At 45.2% G+C, this 23,606-nt stretch overlaps 1 protein-coding gene and 2 long non-coding RNA genes across 3 annotated transcripts; all 3 read right to left on the bottom strand.

Annotated features, from left to right (window-relative positions):
- Positions 1 to 4,900: 4,900 nt before the first annotated feature.
- On the bottom strand, positions 4,901 to 7,628 carry BHLHE22 (basic helix-loop-helix family member e22). Its single transcript, XM_039521509.1, has one exon. It carries the CDS (start codon positions 7,460 to 7,462, stop codon positions 6,569 to 6,571), a length of 894 nt encoding a protein of 297 aa, XP_039377443.1. The 5' UTR covers positions 7,463 to 7,628; the 3' UTR covers positions 4,901 to 6,568.
- A 4,723-nt stretch (positions 7,629 to 12,351) lies between these two features.
- Positions 12,352 to 14,471, bottom strand: LOC120396545. Its single transcript, XR_005593213.1, has 3 exons — positions 14,197 to 14,471; positions 13,602 to 13,774; positions 12,352 to 13,006 (listed from the first exon to the last, which is right to left on the bottom strand). It is a non-coding gene; the product is annotated as an uncharacterized LOC120396545 (long non-coding RNA).
- A 654-nt stretch (positions 14,472 to 15,125) lies between these two features.
- On the bottom strand, positions 15,126 to 21,798 carry LOC120396546. Its single transcript, XR_005593214.1, has 4 exons — positions 21,514 to 21,798; positions 18,568 to 18,675; positions 16,612 to 16,670; positions 15,126 to 15,366 (listed from the first exon to the last, which is right to left on the bottom strand). It is a non-coding gene; the product is annotated as an uncharacterized LOC120396546 (long non-coding RNA).
- Between the last annotated feature and the right edge of the window lie 1,808 nt (positions 21,799 to 23,606).

Raw genomic sequence — 23,606 nt, 5'->3', positions numbered from 1 at the left:
ACCACTAATTTTAATTGAGATCTTTAAATGATAAACTTTGTGTTATCTGATTAGATTTTAATGCTGCAAGAGGGATAGTACTTTGCACTTATTTCCACTTGTGGGTTATGGCTTAAAACTTCCTCAAATTAAAATATTACACACCTCCAATTACTTTTTAGTCATCTGACCTCAGAATGAGACAGAGAGACCAGACAGTCCTAAAAACACCATCTTCTTCAGTAACTGTTTGAGTGGAATAAAAGAAATGGGGTTTCCTAATTAGCCAGTCTGTTAGCATGTTATGTCTGAATTCCTGGACCTAAATATGTATATTGATATAAAAGAGAAGAGCAGTTAGCCATAAACAGAGATACTTGGATCTTAGAAAACGTTTGCAAATGATAAAGATTTGTAAAAATCCATGGTGAACTTTCTTCTGAAACTTCTTAGAAGAAATAATAACTGCTTTGGATAACTACTGATACCTTTCTAAGGTGTGATGAAGAGGTTAATTTACGGTTGACTAGCAGTCTGAGTGTCATTAATGTTTCAGTTTTGCCCCTAGTAGAAATGTATTTTTCTTTTCTATTTTAATCTGTGACAATTATATAAGGAAATGGTGGTTTATCTACAATGCATCATTTTGCTATAGCTTTCAAATCAGTCACAGATCTTATATGTGCAGATATGAATTTAAAAATACAGCAGTCAAATGCTTGAAACAGATCATACATTCATTTTCACGTCTCTGAATCAGGGTGAGAGGACAAGGGCGAGTACGGACTTTGGGAAACGTTTAACTCTTGCAAAGTTTGCATGACGATAGCCCGTGCAAATTAAAGTAAACCCATTAGAAAGCATTTCTATTAGCATGTTGAAATGGAGCTGATCTTTAGCCATTATTCTGTAGAGCCACGGGGTTGGGCTGTAGCTCACAAGCTTTTGCTCACTTAGCAAATGTGCTGCAGTGTTTCTTCAGCAGCAGCACTGACAACTTAGTTCCGAGTTACCCCTCAATGTAAAGGAAAAGCCAAATCAAGCAAGCGCCTCCTGTGTACTGCAACTTGTCTATCGCGTGAAGCGATGGTACCTGATCTGCTTAACCCTTGCTACGCCCGAATGAATGATTAATATCAGTATTTTCTATGGGAAGGGAGAACCCATTACTGAACTCTGGTGAACGTTGCTCCACTCGAGCCCACGAGGGTCTCTCGGAAGGAGCGCTGAAGGATCGGGACAGGTGAAGATTCAGGGAAAGGAAATAAATATTCTCCCTTGAGCTTCTGCCCCGGTCTTGCCTGGCACGGCGGAGCGTTAAGGGAAAAAAAGAAGTCCCGCGAAATAATTTTCCCTTCTGTCTACACTAACAAGCCAAATTCCAGAGAGTGCAGGAGCTGAAAACCCACCTGCCCCAAGAGAGCAAGAGCACTAAGGGGGAAATCCCAGTGGGGCATTTCCAGCTGCCTGATTGGAGAGAAGGAGGAGCAGTAATGAGCCTCAGGGAACTCAAAGCCCAGGACAATTAGCTGCACTACACAAGGAGAGCGGATTGCAATCGGTGGCAGCCTCTGTATAGACAGTGCAGCTAAAGAATCTGTGCTCCACATTGAAAGGCGAAGCAGCTTCGCTTCTTCATGGCAATCTGTTTAATTAATGCTTATATAAAACGGGCGATCTTGTTTTAAAAAGGGGAACCAAAGTCAGACAATCCAGCCCCTGTCAATTAACCTGGCCCTGCAACGGAGCCGTGAGCGGACTGACTTCCTTTAAAGTTATGTACCTGTCAGGCAGTGACTCGTCTGCCATCTGATTAAAAGCTCAGTTTAAAGCGCCCCTGAGGGTATCGGCAATGGGCGAAATCACAGTTATAAAGGATCCTGGCGATAGCATACGCACTAGTGGCTCATTTATTTTACCAACATCCCACTTTAAAAAAAAGTGTTAATTGCTGCAAACTTTCCCAGCACGTGGATAATTTACTTTGACGGCTGCGTTTTAATTAAAAGCCAACTTATTTATGTTTTTGATGTTTATGTTACGCAATTTAATTACGTTTAGAGGCAGCACCGCATCCCCACCCCATCCTAAATCACATTTTCATTAAAGGTTTGAATAAGAAAACTCACTTGACCACTATTCATTATCTTTTCCCCTCCATGCACACAAGTTCACTTACCCATTCATTTAGTCACTTACTCATTCCAGCAGATCCGCTGCAACTGCTGCCAGCCGGGCTGTGCACACTCATAATTATTTGTCAAAGTCTAGAGAGTGTATGATCCCTTTTTCTAGCGGTAATTAGTTACCATAGCATCTAATACGTAAATGTGCCCAGAGCACACCATTAACAGTTAAACGAAGGATTCAATTTAACACATGATTATATCTTTCATAAGTCATTACATTAGGAAAGTCAATGTCACTCATGCTGGGACAGTCGCAGGATTAGAACGGGGGAAAAGGGCAGAGTGGGGGGGGGGAGTCTGGCCTGGCAACCGAAGCTTAGGGGTGGTTTTGGCGAAGGCTGGTTGGATGGGCTCGGTTTGGCGGGGTGTTGGACACAAGCTCGTCCAGGGGCTGGTCAGTTCTGATCCTATTGGGCTCCATAAGGCAAGAAGGGGGGAAATCCCCCCACGCGCGCGCACCCCGCTGGTCTGACAGAGACAATGTGTAAGACCGGTTCCGTGTCAGGTCCCAGCGACGCGGCTGATTACGGGGGAATAGGCAAGAAGTGTTAAAAGCGGCACCGCCTCGGAAACTGTCACAGACTCGACAAAAAGAAGGTCAGATCAGTCACCCCCTGAGAGGAGGCGCTGGCCGCGACTGAAACGCGTTTTCTGCGCCAGCTCGGCTGATCCTCGCAGCTAACTCAGACAGGCGCAAACCAAGCTTATAAAAGCAGCTGGGGGGTGGGGGTTCTTGGAGGATTGCGATGCAAAAAATACAGCGTGAATTGAAACCACTAGGACGGCACCTGCGTGCACACAGCTAGGGAACGGTAGCGACATTGGTGGCTCAGAACTAGCTTTGATCTCAACTGCCAGCTCGGTCGTTTAAATGTCAAATTTCAGACAACTTAAGCTTCCCGAGTGAATGCCTGGGGAGAACCGCTCCGAGGGGGGTGCGGCTGTCGTAGCAAGTCGCTGCTCTCTAGCAAACTTTTGGTCACTCGTCAGCACGTTAAGGCACTTCCAAAGACTGTCCCAGATCACAGGAACTAGCTCAGAGTCAGTTCCAGATCTGCGGAGAGCTCGGATCCGTGCAGGTTGTTAACAGCGCAGAGCAGCTGTTTTCCAGCCTAGGAGGGGATGTGTTTGAATTAAAGTAGAGGAACAAGTTTGGCCCCACCCTTTGATTCATAAAGACACCCCCCAGCCTTCACTTTACCTTCCATAGCAATGATCATCATAGCATTTCCACACGGGATTATTAAAACTGCTGGGAATCTTCCTTTCCCACTCCATAATTTGTTACGCGGTACTAATTGCAGCGAGAATTGAGAAACCAGCCGCACCTACCAGAGGACTATTTCAAGGCAGGCGCCTTTGTCATGAGAAATATGAAGCAGTAACTCTTGCAGCAAATGTGGCCTGAGATGTTAATATGCACACACACACGAGTCAGACGGTAGCTGTGGTTAATTCCTAATCAGAATGATGGACAGCAGAGACAGAACAATACAAACTAATGGCTGTGTTGCTGATCACTTTACCCCTTGATTAAAGACACCCAATTATGGCGCAGAACAGTGTCGTAATTATGTTCCTTAATCACATCTAGGAGGTTTAATTGCCTTAACGATGTGTTTCATTAAATGAATTTAGGTATTATAGTCGACAGTTTTCATACACAGTTGTTTTCAAATTAACATAATATTAGACATCGTCATGGAAATTGTTTTAATAATCATAATTAGACGCACCCAGGCTTTGTCTGGTAAATGCTGAGAGACGGCTCTGCTTGCGCCTGGGGGCTGAGCTGCCCACCCTGCCTGGGCTGCCTTCCCACAGCTTCGTGGCACTTTGCAGTTATGGTTCCTGAAAAGTTACAGGTTCTGATTAATCTCTTTGATGGGAAGTGGAGCGGAAAATATGTATCCCCTTCTACCCCGCTGGATGCCATTTAGGGCTATCATTAGAAGCTGACACTACCCAGAGCCAGTAAATGGAGCAGACTGGATGCAGCGGGCACACACACATAACCCCGACCCCAGCAGGCTGGCGGTGGGTCTGGGCTCCACGGAGGAAAGAGCTCTAGTGCCGCCCTCTCGGGACCCCTCCGCCGAGCCGGAGGCTCAGGCTCCAGCCCAGCGCGGGCCATAGGCACTTCAGCACTGGGGTTTGTTGGTACTTAGAATCGAGCCTGACTGCTCTCCGGGTGCGACAAGCGAGCCGCTTTTGGACCGGGGGCTCGAGCTCCCAGAGAGTTTAAGGAACTGCAAAGAGGACCAAAAAACGTCTAGCCAACTTTGTGTGCGTGTTCCCTCCCCCCGCCCCATCCTGTAAGCAATTGCAGACCGTTACTCTTGTTAACAACGCCATATGTGGGAACATACCAAAACCCTAACAGCTTGCATCTTTCCAGCATTAGCTCCCTCCCAGACTGAGGTTTTATCTGCAGGCTGGAAGTGTGAAGAGAGCCTTCAATCGGCCTACGAGCAAACTTGGGGGCTCTTCTCTCTCTTCCTCGGCCTCTCACTACTGCTTTCATTTCTCTTTAATTGACACGGGGTTGACTCGTTGCAAGAAACAGGTGAATAACAATGGACCTGTGTCAAGAACGTGAATGCCACAGTCCCTGAGCCATACTATTTTTGTACGTTTGGCACCCAGGCAAAGCGAGAAAGAGAGAGAGAAAGAAAGAAAGGGGATACTTCCCCCACCCCCTTCCTGGTACAAAGCACAGCATAATAAAAAGATTGTTGAAAATATTTTAATAAAGATTCTTTCCGACATAAATACACATACAAACGATCGTACATTGCTGTCATCATCTGATTGACCTATTTAATATATATCACTCTTTACACATCCATGACCTGCCAACAGATCCATCACGGCTCCTATTTTGCCATCCAACCTGACAGTCCGAATTTGTATTATCTGCAAGTAGTGGAAAAGAGCAGGACTCCTTTTTGAAGGGGGGGGGGGGAAGAGAATATCTTGATTTACAAATGGCAGAGAGCCACCCAGCCATGCAAACTCAGACTGAAAGCTCACTTTGGGTACAGAGACACTTTTTGCTCTTGTCCCTATTTTATTTTTCCTTAGATTAAAAAAAAAGATTTCAGGCCTTCTGTAAATCAACCCAAAGTATTTCAATTTCAATAATCATCCACCGTTAATTTAATTGCTCTCAATATGTCTGTAAATTAATCTATACCTTTTGAAAAATAAATAAAATAATAATAAAAGAGATCAGCGCCTGGAAACACATGAGCTTGGCAAGTGTCTTCCTTCCCCCCTCCCACCCCATAGGAGCTATTGCTTTGATGCCTTGTAAAAGTAAATAGCTATTACCCTTTATAATGCAAAGAGACCCCTTTTTAAAAAGTCAGTTAATTGAGAATTAAGAATACACCTTTCCTGTGATTTTTGGACTGAAGCAATTTATTAAAGCTCAATTTAAATACAGGGATGATGCAACTTAAAATCCAGACGACCTTTCATAAACCTAAGCAGCTTCGATACAGCAATAGTTCTGCGTATACGTTGTTGGCAAATAAACGTTTTAAACACTTGGCACACAGTTTTAGTTAATCCATAAAACAGAATTTTAGAAGCATTTAAAAAAAAACTGCACATAAGACCCGTGACCTTAACACATGATAAATATTGTTGGCATGGAAGGGTCCTTGAAAGAAGAACAAATAAATATCATGTCTTGTTTATACATCATTGCAACGTGGAAAGAAACAAGGTGCACATAAATATTTGTTTTAAAAATGCAATACTTTCAGCCACACGGAGTAGGGTGTTAGTTTTTCTCTCTTTAAATCACTCTCGCCAAAACTTCGCGCATTTTCACAGGATCAAAGTTCAGAGACAATAAAAAATACAAGTCAGTCTTTCATAGCAATGGTTCAGTCTCTTGGTTTCGTTTAAATAAGAAGTCTACATTTCAAGTTAGTTTGGCGCCTGGCTCAGCATCGAAACAATTGGTTGCAAGTGCCCCTTCTGATTTGTCTGAATGACCATGCAGCCGGAGCCCCCGCCGCCCGCACCCCAGCCAGCCACCCCCGGTCCTCAGCTCGCTGGGGCAGAGTCCCCGAGTCCCACTAAGCGAGATTTAAATACATCAGCCGAGGGGGGGGCTTCCTTTTTCCTCCCCCGGCTGCTATTTCTCAGCCTCTCTGTGTCCCCACACACACACGCGCGCACACACACACAATTGCGATTTTTTACTTCGCTGAGGTCTTGGTTGCGATCAAGTCACCACTTCCACGAGGAAAGCCCCCAAGCCCACCCCCGGCCCTTTCCAAAAAAGGAAAAAAACCCATAAGCCTAATAACCACGAGAAACGGAGGATTTAGCTTAAGTCCTTGCCCCGAGTCCCTCCCGGCCAGCTCCTTGCCCTGCCCGGGGCTTTAAGGCTTCTCCGTGCACTGTTTGCAGAGGCTGGAGGAGACGCTGTTGAAAATGGCACATTTCTCCGGGCAGGAGCTGGCAGGGGGCAGGCCGGCGCTGAAGGGGTAGCCGGCCGCCGGCTCGTAGGCACCGAGGGCTGGGTGCAAGGCGGCGGCCGCGGCCGCCGCTGCCGCCGCCGAGCTGGGCAGGGAGGCGGCCGAGATGGCCTGGCCCTGGTTGAGATAAGCCACCAGGCGCCGCATCTCCTCCAGAGCCTGCGCCTGCATGAGGATGTAGTTCTTGGCCAGCAGCAGCGTGGCGATCTTGGAGAGCTTCCGCACCGAGGGGCTGTGCGCGTAGGGGATCACCGCCCGCAGCTCGTCCAGCGCGTCGTTCAGGTCGTGCATCCGCCGCCGCTCGCGGGCGTTGATGTTGAGCCGCAGCGCCTTCTGCTCCTTCGACTTCTTGCTCCCGCCCAGGCCGTGGCTGTTGGAGCAGCCGCCCTCGGCCGCCTTCAGCCCCCCCCCGGCGCCCCCCGCCCCGGGCGAGGCGGCCCGCGGGTCTCCCCCGCGCAGCACCAGCTCGCAGCGCCCGTCGCTGTCGTCGTCGGGGCTCTGCTCGCCGCCGCTGCTCTCCGCCACCGAGCTGCGGCTGGTGCTCTCGCCGTACTTGCCGCACACCGAGCCGGCCGGCAGCGCCAGGGGGTCGCCGGCCCCCAGCGCCGCCCCGGGCTGCAGCAGCCCCTCCGCCTCGCCCGGCTCGAAGCAGCTGAGGGGCGAGGGCTGGCGCTCGCGCGGGTGGCTCAGGTCGAGCCCCGGGGGCGCGCGGAAGGCGGCCTCCATCCTCGTGGCCGAGGCGCCGAGACTCTTGTGGAACAAGTCCTCCTCCGCGGCCAGGCTGAGCGCCCGCTCCATGCTGCCCGCCGGGCTCCTCCGCCGGCTCCCGCTCCCGCTCCGGCTCCTCGCGCTCCTCCGCGTCGCCTTCGCTGCTGGCCGCGAGCTCTCACCAGGGGATGCGCTCGGGCATTGTGAGCTGCGAGCAGCCCCCTCGTCCGCCGTTTATCTTGCTTGGCTTCACCTTCAAGGGCTTGGCTACACTTACAAGTTGCAGCGCTGGGAGTTACAGCGCTGCTCATGCAGCTGTGTAAGGGCCAGCGCTGGAGTGTGGCCACACTGACAGCTACCAGCGCTGCAGTGTGGGCGCTGTATTGAGAGGTGCATTGTGGGCAGCTATCCCACAGAACACCTTTTGGCGCTGAGTATTGTGGGAAGGGGTCAGTCCGCTGCCGGTGTGCCAGCGCCCCGTGGTGCATCGCTTCACAGCCCAGCCTTCATTCCGGCAGCGTTTGGCGCCATTGTGAGTGTCTTTCTGTTACTCTCTGTGAATCGCGATTTCTGTGGCAAATGGAGCCCGATCTGCTGAGGACTCTGCTGATGAGTGTCACCAGCACAACACGTTTGGCAGTCGAGCTATTCCTTCAGCTCCAAAGTGACAGTGAGGAGTCCGACGATGATATCAATATGGATTTGTCTGCGCATTCACGGAAATGCTCAGCACCGAAACAAGCACTGAGTGGTGGGATCACATCGTCATGGAAGTCTGGGATGACGAGCAGTGGCTGCAGAACTTTCGTATGAGAAAAGCCACTTTCATGGGACTGTGTGCTGAGGGACACAAGATTGAGAGCTGCCCTAGCCGGTGGCTATTGCAATCTGGAAGATGGCAAATCCAGACAGCTACCGAACCAGTTTGGTGTGGGAAAGTCGACCGTGGGAATCGTTTTGATGCAAGTTTGCAAGGCAATTAATCGCATCCTGCTAAGAAAGACCGTGACTCTGGGAGCGTGCAGGACATTGTGGATGGCTTTGCACAAATGGGTTTCCCTAACTGTGGAGGCGATAGATGGGACGCATATTCCTATTCTGGCCCCACCTGGCATCAGAGTACGTTAATCGTAAGGGTATTTCTCTATGGTTCTCCAGGCGCTTGACATTTACACAGGCTGGCCTGGAAAGGTGCATGATGCACGCATCTTCGGAACAGTGGCCTGTTCAGGAAGATGCAGGCAGGGACTTTTTCCCAGACAGGAAGATCACAGTAGGGGATGTCGAAATGCCCACTGTGATCCTTGCCTTGGCTCATGAAACCCTATACAGGGAAGCTTGACAGGAGCAAGGACCGGTTCAACTACTGGCTGAGCCGGTGCAGAATGACTGTGGAGTGTGCTTTTGGGCGTTTAAAGGCTCGCTGGAGATGTTTGTATGGGAAGCTAGACTTGGGGAAAGCAGCATCCCGTTATAAGCGCTTGCTGTACCCTCCATAATATTTGTGAAGGAAGGGTGAAACATTCAGTGAGGCATGGACCACCGAGGTTCAAGTCCTGGAGGCTGAATATGCACAGCCAGAGAGCAGGGCTAATAGAGAGGCCCAGCACAGGGCTTCAAGGATTAGGGATGCCTTGAGGAAGAATTTGAGGCTGAAAGCCAACAGTAATGTTTGCTGCCTTGCATGGGAGTGAATTGCACTGCTTACACTGTTATTCTATTATCCATAATAATAATATGATTTGCAGTGCCTCAGTGAGGCACTGCAAATCCAGTGAGGCATGGACCACCGAGGTTCAAGTCCTGGAGGCTGAATATGCACAGCCAGAGAGCAGGGCTAATAGAGAGGCCCAGCACAGGGCTTCAAGGATTAGGGATGCCTTGAGGGAAGAATTTGAGGCTGAAAGCCAACAGTAATGTTTGCTGCCTTGCATGGGAGTGAATTGCACTGCTTACACTGTTATTCTATTATCCATAATAATAATATGATTTGCAGTGCCTCTTTCTTTACTGGGCTAAGGTGTCTTTCACTATCTGCTATAATAAAGACTGTTTTCAAAGCCAAGAATTGTTTTATTGAAAAGAAAAAAACTTCCTTGACAGACAGACAGACACACAAGATTTCATTAACACAAGAGGGCAAGGGTGTGGGTTGGTGATCTGTACAGTCACAAGTTTGCATATGGCATGTCTGGATTGCTGTTTAATGAATCCTGCACTTCAGGTGCATATACTGCATGGTGATGGGGGTTGAATGCAGAGGGTAAGGGTGGTGGTAGGTATCAGGGCTGGTTCAGGTGTTGGAGGCAGCTGGTGGTGGTAAGAGCCTGGATGCTGGGGAAAGGTGGTTGGAGCTGACATTGGGGCACAAGGCAGTGCTCTGCTTGCATGGCAACGAGTGACTCTATAGACTCCGCTTGGCGCTCCAGGATGCTTAGCAGCCGCCCGTGGCTTTCCTCTTGGCCACTGCATTTCTCGGTCCTGCTTTCTTTCTCTCGCCACTCCTTCAATTCTTTTCTCTCTGTAGCAGAGTGCTGAAGAACAGTTTTCAGCATGTCCTCTTTGCTCTTTCGGGATTTTTCTCAAATTTTGAAGCCTCTGTGATGTTGAACATCTGGGCAGTCCAGTCAAGGTCACTGTACACACAGAAATGACAACATTTAACACGGGCAGCATTGTATCCACTATCTCCAGACATGAATTGTTACACTGAGGAGTTCTCACTTGCAAGTTCTCACTTGCATTCTTTATCCCAAAAGGAAAACACAACAGAAGCCACGAAATGGTGAGTGAGGAGTGGGGCTTGAGTGAGAGGGGAGCTGGTTGCGTAATCTGGAGTGCTAGAGGGGTTGAGTGAAGATGCAGATGCAGGGGTGATCTTATCTCCTATCTCTTCACTAAAGAGTCTCCCAACATTTTTCACAGGACTTAATCCTGGAAGATGTTTTTAGAGCAATGTGGATTCCGCCCGGGACCCTATGCGGCGTGCCTGTGTTCAGAAATGGTCCCCTGGCCGAAGAGTCGTCACTGGGACAAGGGACACAGTGGCTCTGCCTATAAACCTGCGCAGGCATATTGCCCACGCTCTGGATGAAGCTTTTGCTGAGATAACTGAAGCAGATTAGATAGACCACATCAACGGGCTATTCCACATCTAGACGCTGCCATGCATGCATCCATAACCCCCTTCCTCTCCAGAAACATTTCCACCCAGAAAATAAAAGCCGCCTCTGCCTGTCCTTCTGCAACTGCTGGCTGCTGCGATTGGGTACTTTCCTCCGGGCATGAGAAGAGCCCCGGGCTGCCCGCCTCCCGGGACTCTGCGGTTTCTTCCCCCCCCCCAGGAGCTTCACGCCTCCTCCTCCTCCTGTCCCCAGCCTGCTCAGAAGTGTCCATCGTTACCCTGGGATTGGCAGTATGTTGTCCATCTCCACGTAAAACGGGCAGGTCGTGGGGCGGGGGATCTCTCATTCCCCCTCTCTCGGCTTTGTAATAGGCACTCCGCAGCTCTTTAACTTTCACCCTGCATTGTAGTGCGTCGTTGATGGCCCCTATCCAGCATGTCCCTTGATATCTGCTCAAAGATATCGTAATTCCGCTGTGCCTGAACAGACGCCTCACCCCAAACACTGATGAGGTCCTGCAATTCACCTGTGCTCCATGCTGGGGCTCGTTTGCCGCGTGGAGGCATGGTTACCTGTAACCTGTAACTGATTAACTGATTGCACTCCACACCTGGCTGCAGCAAACAGGAAGGAGATTTTTAAATTTGCATTTAAAGGGCGGGTCACCTGAGGCAAGAGCAGTAGAGTGCAAACTGATGTGCAGAGTGGCTGAACAGGAATTCTGGGATAGCTCCTTATTCCCTGGAGGACAGGTAAAGCGCTGGTGAGTGTCCACGAGCAGCGCTGGTGTCACCAGCGCTGCACTCTTATACCCCAACCCGGATGGGTTTTCAGCCAGCGCTGCAACCAGGGAGTTGCAGCGCTGGTTGTGCCCTGCAAGTGTGGACGGGGTGTTAATTGCAGCGCTGGAAAGCCTCCACCAGCGCTGCAACTTGTAAGTGTAGCCAAGCACCAAGAGATTTCCGGCCCCAGCAGCAGCCGCCGCAGACGGGGGAGTCTTTTACATCATTAGCTCGGCGAGTAGGTTATTATGGAGAAGACTCGCCTGTTGGGACAGAGCTCGCTACCCAATCAGGTTAACGTTTTAATTAATAGGATTAAAGCGGTAACAAACAAGCCCCGGCGCTAGCTGGCCCTGAGTCTGAAGAGTTTCATTGCCCAGGTCTGAAGACAGGCAGCAGCTAGAGCTTTATAAAAGGCGCCTGCTCTATTATTCTCCCTGCCATCTGTAGACACAGCTCCACGCATATGTTTGCAAGACGTTGTGTCCTGTTAGGAGCCCAACAACTGCCTTTAGCTTGACATGTGTGGCGACTTTCACTCATCAATGAGCACACTAAAAGCCCTGCTCGGAGCTCGGGATGTGCCTCGCCTCCTTCAGCAAATGACGGAGCTGCACTGCGGAGGTGCCCACTCGAGCGCTCTCCTGCAAGTGCTGCGAGCACACTTCTGCTAACTTAGCAAGAGAGAGTCACTCCACCCCCCCGTTTACATGGACTTAGCTCTCCCAGCGGAAAGGGAGCGAGCGCGTGGAACAGCAAAAGCGAGGCTGCTCCTTGCTGACTCGCCATAAAAGTTCACCTTGGCGTCGGACAACACAATCGTTTTTCTCCCGTCCAGAACAAACTGCAAGGTGCTGCTTTTCTCTGCCCCCTCCCCACTCGCAGATTTGCTACTTCGTAGTAATGACCCCCCATGTTTCGATAAAAATAAAAGCAGCAGCTTTAAAATAAACTAATTTGGGGGCAAATAATAATAGTAATTAATGACCAGCTTTTCTAGCGATTTCTTCCTTATAATAAGGGTACTTTACAAGAACGGTCCTGCCTACCTCAGAAATGAGGGGTAGTTTGTGCATCTGAATGTATCAGATCAACTTGAGATCATGTAATTCATTAATATTATCCGCCATGTATTTCTATTTCTTAGGCTTCAGCTAAAACTCTTCACCTTAAGGCCCACTTTCCTTCCAGTCGAGCTCTCCCACTGAAGTGTAAACACATGTACTTGTCTAAAATGCGTCCTGCTGATCCTCTAATAATAGAGACAAGCAGCCTTTTCTCCTTTTATTGTAATCGCATTGAAAGCACATGGTATTTAGAGGCAGGTTTTCATTCTTATGACATCAGTAAAAACAATATTCCCCAACACCTCCAGTGCACCATTCAGTTGTGGCAGAATTACCGAAGGCTCTGAAATTTTTGGTTTCTCTGGTTTCATTAAAAACCTTTTAATTGTGTCTTTCCGAGATGGCCCCAGGTGTTGGACTCTTTTCATTACATTTTGCTCTAATGTGATGAAATTCTAATTCTCTCCTTACCATATGGTTAAATTTGCCCACTGAGAAATAGTTGAAAAAGGAGAAATAATCTATTAATCTCTGTAATAGATTCACAAATGAGGTTCGCCACAGAACCTGGTTTTGAATGGTAATATCAGAACAGTTGGGTGCCTTGTTTCAGGAAAAGAAAGGACCAGGCTACAACAACAGAGACGTTTGAATTTTCACCTGTAAAGAATAAAAAGAAGCCAAGCTGCAGATTTTCAAAGTAATTGACTGAGATTTCATTTAGCAAGGACATGGCTACAATACAGCCTTCAGTCTCCTTGTGTCTTTATATTTAAAATGAACAAACCAACCTAGCACTCCTCCCCCCACACCCTATTCAGCTCCACCCCACCCCCATCCTCACCCAAGTCTAGCATTTGACTTGTGCAACTGTCACTGATTGAAACTCAAAGTGCACATTCAAATCCAGTTTCTTTTTTATAGATACTTTTGTTAATCTCTATCATTATTAATCCAAAATGATCCATTATGTCCCAGACCTGAGGAAGAGCTCAGTGTAAACTCGAAAGCTTCTCTCTCTCACCAACAGAAGTTGTTCCAGTAAAAGATATTACCTCACCCACCTTGTCTATTAATTCAAAGACATTTTAGGTTTATTGTTTTCTAATTAGCAACTTCATTTTCACTGGGATCATAAACAAAGAGCTTGATAATTTCAATAGGTTTTTATCTGTTTAATATCAACTTGTAAAACTCATTTGATCACTTAAGGATGACGAGTACTATTATTGTAATTTGATGGTTTAAGGAGAACCTTTTACTGCTCCCAGTTTGTTTCGTCGAAGAGAGGCTTTCTGCGAAATCTCTCTGGCTGATATATGGCTTCATTAATCCTGCCTTTCTCTTTTGCTTGAAACTTTTCGGATGGTGTATTCACCTGCTCTGTAAGCAGTTTGGGAGCTGGACGATTGAATGGCTCTGATGTTGCTATAGTGTTAAAGAGATTTCATCATCATCAGAGTCCTGACCACAGAACTAGGGGATGGTTATCGGAGTGATTAATGCTTTGTCATGCTTTGGTCAGGCGCAACACGCATAATGGACAGGTGCAACTAGTATAAGGTCACGTTATCAACAATGATATTTAATAAACCTAGTTTTGTAATTTCCGAGTGGGCCATAGCTCTTTTCCACTTTCTGCCATCATCCGGGATGTCGGTGCTTACCTGATTAAAGACAACATCATCTATCTAGCTATAATCTTCCTTTGTTTTCTTTCTCTGTCTGTCTCTACCTCTGATATGTATCAACCACCTTTCTGTTCATTGACTCTTGATCTGCCCTACTTAAGTGTTCAGACGGTCTATCAAGCTTCAACTTATATTTACCTCCCCCCCCAAAGCCCCCACCTTCTTCCAGTCGCATTTGGTGTGAGCCATCCTGGATCACACTCCTCTGGGCTCCCTGAAGAAGGTGGCTGTTTAATAGTCACCAGTAACTTTGGTTTGGAAGCAGGCAGAAGAATTTATAGAAGCTTTAAATGCGGGGCTTATAAAAAATACCCGAGGAATGGTCTTTGAGGTTTATGCACTCGTAAACTTTTGCTGATTGCTTCTGGGAAGTTGTCAGGCATTTAACACTGCATTTATCTTACGGTGCAATGAAAACACATCTGCCCAGTGTCTCGTTACCTGGTTTAATTGTGACACAACCCTATGTCACTGACTAGACTTCCAGCTCTTTCATTATGTCGGTAGCAAGCAGCCGGGAGCTGAGGTGAAGAAGGGAAGGAGACGAAACGCCCTAACAAATCAGACAACTTCGCCGTTATGCCCAAGAAGCATAAACTGCGGGTGAACTTTCCTGGACTGCGGGGCGGTGCTTCAATTTGCAAGAGTGGCTAGCAGAGAGGCTGAAGAGAATTATGCCCATTTCAGGAAAGCATGGTCGGGCTTTCGACAAGTTTATTTCTCTGAAGTTTGGCTGTGAGCACAGCGTCCCTGCCAGGCAGCTTGCCCCAAATATTAAGCTGTACTCTGTAAAGCACTAAAATAAGAATCACTTTAAATGATAATGGCCTCAGAGATTACACAATTTATTACTGAAAACGTGAACGCAGATTTTTTTTTAGGTGCACTGGAGTATGAAACTAGCTAGATCTTCACCTAATGAACAATTTCTAAAGCCCCGGGTCCTAAATTTCAAGCGTTGGAGGGGGGTTCAGAAAACCCTTCCAGTAAACAGGTCGCCGAGTAGCGCATAAAGTTGTGTATTCCGTTTGCTATAAAACTCTCAAGAAAGCCAGAATCTCCCATTTATGTCTGGATATACCCAGAAGTTTAATGATAGCGAGGCATATTTTATAAAGATTAAGACAGTTTCATTGCAGCCGGAGAGACTACGGTAACTCCCCAGAGCTTTGAAATGCTTTGGAAATAGTCAGCATTTCACTGATACCAGAAGAATAACTCTCTGATCAAACAAATATTAACATGAGATTCAAGTTTACTCCTCTCTGGCCGCACTAAAGACTTCATCAGTGTGTCCCCACACGCGGCTACATGGATTTGACACTGAACCTACATGAAAGGAAAGCCAAATATCAAGTTTAAATATTTTGTAATAACCCCCCAATGTACAGTATTTTCTTTATTTTCCCCACAGTTTCTTCCATTCTCGAGATGCTTGTAGCTTCGTCGTAGCAATATCTTGTTAAACATTTCATTGACTCTTAGAGAACCATCAACCCAGTCCGGAATAAAATAGCTATTTTCACTAAATTACCAGCTTCTCCTACAAATTCGTCTAGAAGTGTGTGTGTGTGTGTCTCAAAATTACACTACTGTACCTGAATGTCTGGCCCTTGACAAATCATGTTGTGTCTCAACAACTGGGGAAAGATCTGTTTTTTTGAAAAGAGCGCAGAGAGTAAACAATCCTTACAAAATCACACCTTGTGAAATGTCCTCATGTGCCTGATAGCTTACATTGAAATATTTTGGACAATAATTGGGCCCTGCAATCACCCAAAGGAATTTCATGTGCTTTATGGGACATGTTTATAGCTTCAGTTGCTTACAAACGTCCCAAACCCCAGCGAGTAATTATTCTAAGATAAGAAAAAGAATAAACTTGAAGTTTTGTTGCTATGGAGAAAATTCTGTTTTGTGACTCAAATCTACCTCTAATGCTTACCTCGATCTCCCCCACCCAGGGCTAAACAAACGTTGGCCAAATAACTTCTTTTGTAATTAAAACGATACAACTAGCTGTTCATTTGTCAGTTTCAAGGCACAATAGGAGGGTTAAGAAAAGCCCGATAGAAGGGAGACTTTCCCAGTCAGGATGAGAATCCCTTTTGAAAGTCAGGAATCATGCCGCATCATCTGAGACTTTGAAAAGTGTTTTTAAAGCACCTTAGGTATTCAAAGTTTACGCGCCGGTTGTTGAGAAAGAGGGCAAAAGGATCAAAAGGGACTTATTTCTGTGTATTTCTGCGGAGTATCCCCAACAGTAAATCCCCTACAGGAGGGGAGTTGTGGTCGGGTACAGCTAACCATTCTTTACTTCTGTAACTTTTGGAGCAGGTTTGCTGTTCGTTATACTGCAAATGCTAATCCAAAAATACACCCTCCTAAGGGACATTTCTCCCCACAATTAGTTTTTCACGCGAAGGTCAGAAAACTGCACTGAGTAGGAAACAGTGGATGTAGTTTAGCGATCAATTACATTGTGATTAACAAAAGCAAAGAGCAATTTTTTGGTGTGCTTGACACTTCACCTTTACAACAGAAATACCTAACCTCCTTTAGTTGTGCACTAACCGTTATTCAGATGGGAGGGCTGGGAATTAACTTCCTTACATTTTGGACAGAAAGAAAACCTGTGGGATAAAGTGAAAACACTGGTGTAATGTGATGGCATTGTTTTTAAAATGCACTGTACTTAATAATACTTCATTAGCGCAGATTAGATATAGGGAGGAAGTATTCTGTGCCCTTTATTCACTGAATAGCAATTTCATGTATAGCAGTCGGTCTGGTTTGACTCACACCGCAGTCCTTTCCCCTCATAAAGTTATGGGATGCTACAGTTTTTCTTTCATTGATGATTAAACTTTAAAGGAAACTCTGACGAGGAACGACACAGCTACTAAGGTGTTTGACTTGGCGATTTAAAATCCACAGCACCATCTCCTGGCAAATGGGGGAATAGTTTAATTTAAAGCAAGTAATTCCTTTGGGGGTATTCCATAAGAAATTCATGAAGTTAAAATAAAGATAACCAGTCTTGATCTCCAGTTACGGAAAACTGAGTCTAGGAACTTCTTTCTACAGCAGCACTCTAAGAAGATTTTTCGTTGGTATGGCTAATGAAAACATTATTTCCTCTGAAGTCTGTTGGGTGAATGGATATTATTGGAAGACAAACACAAGCCTTTCCAGAAGTTTTGTATAAATATATTTATATATAGGCACTCCATTAAATGTATGTCTCTGAAATATACATTGCATGGAGAAAAATGATAATATTGTTTTTGTGACAGCATTCAAACCCCTTATATGTGGTGCAATAAACCTGTCCAGCCTTTAGGCTGAGAGTTTCAAGTGAGCCAAAAAGAATTAGTTGCCAGATCCCACTGGAATTCAATAAACTTCATTGTCCTTTTGAGTAATTAAAGATATGGCCAACTTCATATATGTGATGCATATTCAGTAGTTTATTAGTGAGAACTTGTTACCTCTTTTTCCAAAACAAAATAATAATAAAAAAAGATAGTGAAGACCCTGTTTAATCCATCTAATCTAATACCCTGTACTGTTTGTTCCCTGTACTATATACTCCAGTGCTTTGTCTAGTCCAGCTTTAAATGACTGCTGATTGAACTTTCATTAGCAGACTGTTCCACTGTGTAATTGAGCTCACCCTTAGGATATTTTTCCTGATATTCAGCCTAAATTGCGTGTTGCCTAATTCCAGCCACTTGCTCCTGCCTTACTTATAGCCCCTTTAAGACTCAGGACAATTAATTCCTCAATCTCCCTCTATATACCTGTGGGGCAGATCCTCAGTTGGTGTAAATTGACATAGCTCCATTGAAATCAATAGACAATGACAATTTATACCATTTGATATTTTGCCCCATAGTCTATCTGCAGACTTAATCCCACTCTCTGTATTCAGACTGGACTCTTACTGAGGTGAAATGGTGCAGTGCCATCATAAGAAACGTGGGATTGGGCCTCTATAGACTTTGTGTGGCCAAGCTACACATATTTCGTTCTTTTAATATTTCATTGCAAGTCAGCTCATTTAGCCCTTTAATATTTTTTCTTCTGTTCTTGAGCTCTCTCCAGTTTGTCAACATCTTCCCGGTATTGAGGTGCTTACACCTATAAACAGTCTCCTAAGTGCCTTCTTATCTGTGTAGTACAGAGAGAGGGGCCTCTATCACTTCCCTGTCTCTATGTTAGAAGCCCAAAAATCATATTGGATTTTTTTTGGTCACTGTGAAGCACTGCAATCTCCTACCTAATTTTCCTGCAACCCATACATCCCTATGTGTACGTAGGCATCCACGTACAATACATCTACTGTGCTCTTTTCAGCCACCATTTTGCAATTATATAAAAAAAATGTGCTCATGTGCAGCATGTTGGCCTCTTTATAAATCCATGCTGCTAATTGGCCGTGATTCCACTCTCCCTTAGGTGCTTAGAGATTTTTTTCCCTTTTAATACTATTTCCACTATATTACTACAGACTAAAGTTAGACTTACCAGATGGTATGTGACAGGATCATTCTTTCTCTTCCTTCCCCACTCTCCCTTTTTTAAAAGACCAGTAATGCTGCCTTCTTTCTAAATCTTTCAGACCTCCCGAGTTCTCTGTAAATATTTAAAAATAATTGTGTGTGGTTAGGTAAGTTCATTAAATAATTCCCTTTACACCTCAGAATGCTCATCATCCAGACTGGCTCAGTTTCCTGTATTACATTGTTTCCAGTATCTTCTTACCTACTTTCTTTCAACAATTATAATAACCATCATGTCTCTATTCCTAATTGTTTTTACTGCCTTTCTTTATTTTTCTAGAAAATGCAATTCAGTAGTTCTGTTATTTTGGAATCATAATTAATTTCATTATCCTCCTCATAGACTAATGGGTCTATTTTCACTCTAGTAATTTTCCCCTCCTCTTTATATTACATATAAATAAAGGCTGATTTAAAATATATCTTAAATAGTGACACCAGGTACTGTATTGAAAAATATACAAATGAATCCTAGGGACTCAGTTATACTCTATAAATAAGGCAATTTTATATGTTTAATAACTTCCTGTGAACATAAAATGTAAAAAAGTGTGTTGAAGAAATACAGTTCTCCAAGAGACACACTCCATATATTTAATAGAGACGATACAGCTTTGTGTTTTAAGATGAATTAAAATTGTAGATCATTGCCCCTTTATATCACCACAGCCACAATACTAAGTTACAAAAAGAACAATGGTTTTTCCTTGGATTACTTTACTAAATTCATACTTTAATCTTTTGGTAGATGTTGTTTTTCAAGCATACTCAGATGTCTGATTGTCAGCTTTATATCTCAGGAAGTATTCCCAGCAATTCAGGTACAGTAAAGTATCTATCTCTAGCAAGTCTCAGTGCACTATATAACTTTTATAGTTATTATAAAAAATAATTTATTGAAAAAACTTAAACCTTTTCCAACTCAACTGACTTTTGATTTAAATGTGTGCGCTCCTGGTTATGGTAATCAGTTGTGCTGGATACTTTTTTCAGAATTAGGTTTGCTGTTTATATCACACAAAGTTTAGATGATATGAGAGTAACATCCTTTAAAAGATAGCATGTAAACAGAAACAGAGAAATCTCAACCTGTGTTTCACTGTTACATTGACTGGAATTGCACTTAATACAAGGTATAGGAACTTGTCTCTGCTGTATGTCATAGTTTTTCTCTTGTGTGCTATTGCAATTTGCCTTCACTGTAGTATAAAGACTGGAACCCAGCAAACCTGGCTACATTCAGACTGGACCCCATGATAGTAATGGGGAGATAACAAATTATTTGACATTATATAGTCTTTTTTCCTTTTCTGTTATAACTTTTTATTTCATTTTATTATTTTTACATACACCATATGCCATATGGACCCGTTTCACTGAGGGGGTGAAATGATGGTGTTAATCCTTATTGTCGTCAAACATGTCATGAGACCTTTACATTATAGCAGAGTTCACAGCCAAGAGGAAAACACCTTGTAACAGTGCCCAGCCCTTATTAATACTGCACTGCTATGTTATGTTCTTTTTGAGCCAAATTATTGGGCTGGGGTTTGAACTTGTGCCATACTCCAGAGTGTTGCCAACTAAAGCCGCAGTCCTACAGCTGGTTCCGGATGGCCAGTGCCCTGGTGATGGAAATTAAAAGATACCACACTCTCCCTCTCCTACTGTAGGAAGCATAGTGAGGCACAAAGAGATGGAGAAGGAATATTGCCATGCTGTGGTGATCTCTGGATGCTGGAATATTATATCTAGGTGTAATTTAGAGCAGCCTTTGGATTGCTCTAAGTGTAATAGAGGCTGAACTGGTTCCTTGACCAGCCCGAGGATCAGAGGGACCACAAAGTCAGTGTGCTGCCCACTGCCCTATCACTCTCTTGGGTCCTGCAGCAAGTGCAGCCTGGATGGACCTGATGATTAGGACTAAATAATATATGTGAAAAAATGCAACACCTGATTTTCCATAGAAAACATTCATATTTTTCAATTTGTTGTCAAGTGTTTGTGTAACAAAGACACAGTTCCTTCCCTCCCCTCGGCAAACTTGAATTTCAGTTACCAAAACCTTTTGCACAACTTCCTTTCTGAGAATAAGAAACAGTGAGCAGAAAATGCCTGAGGGCTGACAAAAGCATTTAACATTCCATAGTTCTTAACCAGGCTGTCATAGAGACTTACTGATGCCCTCCTTGCAATATTTATTTGACTGTTCCTGTAGAAGAATGCCAGAGGGGCGGGGCTGAGTGGAATTACAGATAGAATCCACCACAGTGACAGGAATCATTTAAAGTTCAAGGTGGCACTAACATCTAAACTTATTTATTTCTAACTGATGGGGTTTTATTTTTTGGCTTCTTTCCCCCCAGACAGTCACATTTGGACAATGTATTTCTTGGCTGGGTTTGTGATATGTAAACTAGGTTTAAAACAAACTGTGCTGCTTGAGGCAAGGCTGGATATTGTACTCTGCTGGCTTAAAACTATGTGTAGGAGGTAGTATTTAAATTATGATCTGTATGGCACTGATGCCCAGGTAGAGAGCCTCTTTCCATCCCTACTCCCCTAAATACACACAGCTGCATAGCAGCAGGACAGGATATAGGAGAAGAAGGGGCTGGCTAATATATTAATCAGTATGCAATAGCCTATTGTGCCCCACAGGTCTCATGCCTGGGCCTGTAAGGTTCCTGGGGTTATCACACTCCAACCCTCCACCCAATGGCTTACTAGTATTAGTTAGCACTAGCACACCTTGAAGCCCAGCTCGGACAGAAGGCTCTACTCCTCTACTCCTCAGGGCCTGATTGGGAGCTCCTGGAGCTCCTGATTGGGCCTCTCCCTTATTTAAGCCAGAAGGAGGAACAGGAAGTCACCTGTACAATTGGGCTCAATCATGCTTTGCACTACTTACCCAGTGCTGGCTCTTGACCTCATGGCTTACTGACTCAGCCTGGTATCTGACTCTTGGCTGTAGATCTCCTGATTTTGAACATTGGCTGGTGTGGGGGCCTGGCCCCCTGCCTTGTGCTACCCAATAGGCCTAGATGCCTATGTCCTGGCCCTGACAAGCCTTAAAGGAGTATATTTAGGATTCAGCCCTTGCAGTCCTGATTTTTTTAAGTGCAGAGACTCTGCCTGTGTTGGTGTGGCCTTGCATGTATGATGTGTGTGAGGTCACACTGTGAGAAGATGTCTATTTTACTCTATAAAATGGCATCCTCCATGTGGCATGACCTCACACATACAATTCCAGAACACCATTCTGGTGTGTTCTGGCCCCACTACACTAGCTAGAGCTTATGCATTAGATGAGATGTATGCTACTTCTTTCCAAGGGCCAAAATTCCCTGCTGTTTCTCTGTCTCTAAGGGTTCCATCATCATAGAATCTGAGTAGCTGGGTCTGGATCCACAAAGGGACATAGTATCAGAGGGGTAGCTGTGTTAGTCTGGATCTGTAAAAGCAACAAAGAATCCTGTGGCACCTTATAGACTAACAGATGTTTTGCAGCATGAGCTTTCGTGGGTGAATACCCACTTCTTTGGATGCAAGTCAAGGGACATAGGCTCTGCAATGCTTAACCTTTAGGTACCTTGAAAAATCACTGGAATCCACAAACCCTGGCTTAGCCACCTGGGCTCCTATATAGGCACCTGAGAATGGGATCTACAAAAGCCTGTATGGTGTGAGGCAGGTTGGTAATCTAGCCAATAGCAGATGCCAATGAGAGGGATGCAGCCTAAACTCCACCCCAGCCCTGCCCTGCCCTGTCCCCCAAGTTCATCACCTGTCTCTGCTTAGGAACCACAGCAAGGAACCCTCTCTTGGAGTCATGCTTCTAAGTTGCTTCTTGCAAGAACAGCAGTGGTGCATATCTGACTCCACACAAAACAGCTGAGGGTGTCTCCCTTATATCCTTGAGCCCAGTAGATGGAGTGCTCACCTGGGATGTGGGAGAACCCCTTTCAATTCTCCCCTCTGCCTGATGTGAAGAAGGGATTTGAAGAGGCATTTCCCACCTCTCTGGTGAGTGCCCTAACTCACTGGAAATACAGTCATGCCCTCTGTCACTGGTCCATAACTTTCTAGATCCATCCCAGAGCCAACTGGGTAATGGCCAAGCTGTGAATGCAATAAAAGAAAGGCTTCCAAAGGAAATGCTGTCAGACTGCCAAATAGGAGTGACATTAAGCTCAGCAGTGATTTAACAAAAAGGATCAGGACAGATCAACCAAATGCAGGAAATAAAGTTTCAGAAACAGATTCTGATCTCAGTTACAGCAATGTGACTCTGGAGATACACTGGAATTGCACCAATGTAACTGAGATCTGAATCTGGCACAAAGGGTATAAGCACCATCATGTGTGCCAAGTTTTCTGATAGGAGTGATTGATTAAACCTAGGTGAATTTTTTCTGTCCACAGCAGCTGTGGAGCAAATTTGCCCTGACTCTGTCAATTATCCTTATCAGAGAATCAGAATCAACAGTATTAATATGATAATGTGTTAGGGGTTCATACTTCTCACTGCTCCTGGTTTTATGCTACCAGAATAATGTTGGGTTTCTCTTTAAACATGGATCCAATATTTCCCAGTGAGTGACCCCTATAGTAAATTTGACACATGGTGATGAGCAATACCAATATAAAGGAATAACTAAAGTTACTCGCTGTAAGGGAAGTATCCACAGAGCTGCAAATGATATGCCGTGACAGGGGGAGAACCTGCCTTTACTCACTAGGGTTGGGGTAAATAAGAGGACATAACAGTCAGCCAAACAATGCTTACCAGAGCTATTCTGCTAGCAGTTGTAATGTAACATACTGCTGTTCCTTTAGTCCCAATCCAGCTACCACTGAAGTCCATGGAAAGCCTATAAGGCCCAGATGTACAAAGGGATTTAGGCACCACTGCAATCTACAATACCCCAACTCAGCTGCCACCTAACCCTGTACATACCTAAACTCACTAGGCACCTAAAAGTTTGCTGTAAAAGTCCCCTA

This window comes from Mauremys reevesii, linkage group 2 (assembly GCF_016161935.1).
Source record: "Mauremys reevesii isolate NIE-2019 linkage group 2, ASM1616193v1, whole genome shotgun sequence".
Lineage (NCBI taxonomy): Eukaryota > Metazoa > Chordata > Testudines > Geoemydidae > Mauremys > Mauremys reevesii.
This window is presented reverse-complemented; position numbering and strand designations above follow the sequence as displayed.

Excerpts from the sequence above, each read along its gene's own strand:
- BHLHE22 (XM_039521509.1), bottom strand. The coding sequence starts at position 7,462 with ATGGAGCGGGCGCTCAGCCTGGCCGCGGAGGAGGACTTGTTCCACAAG.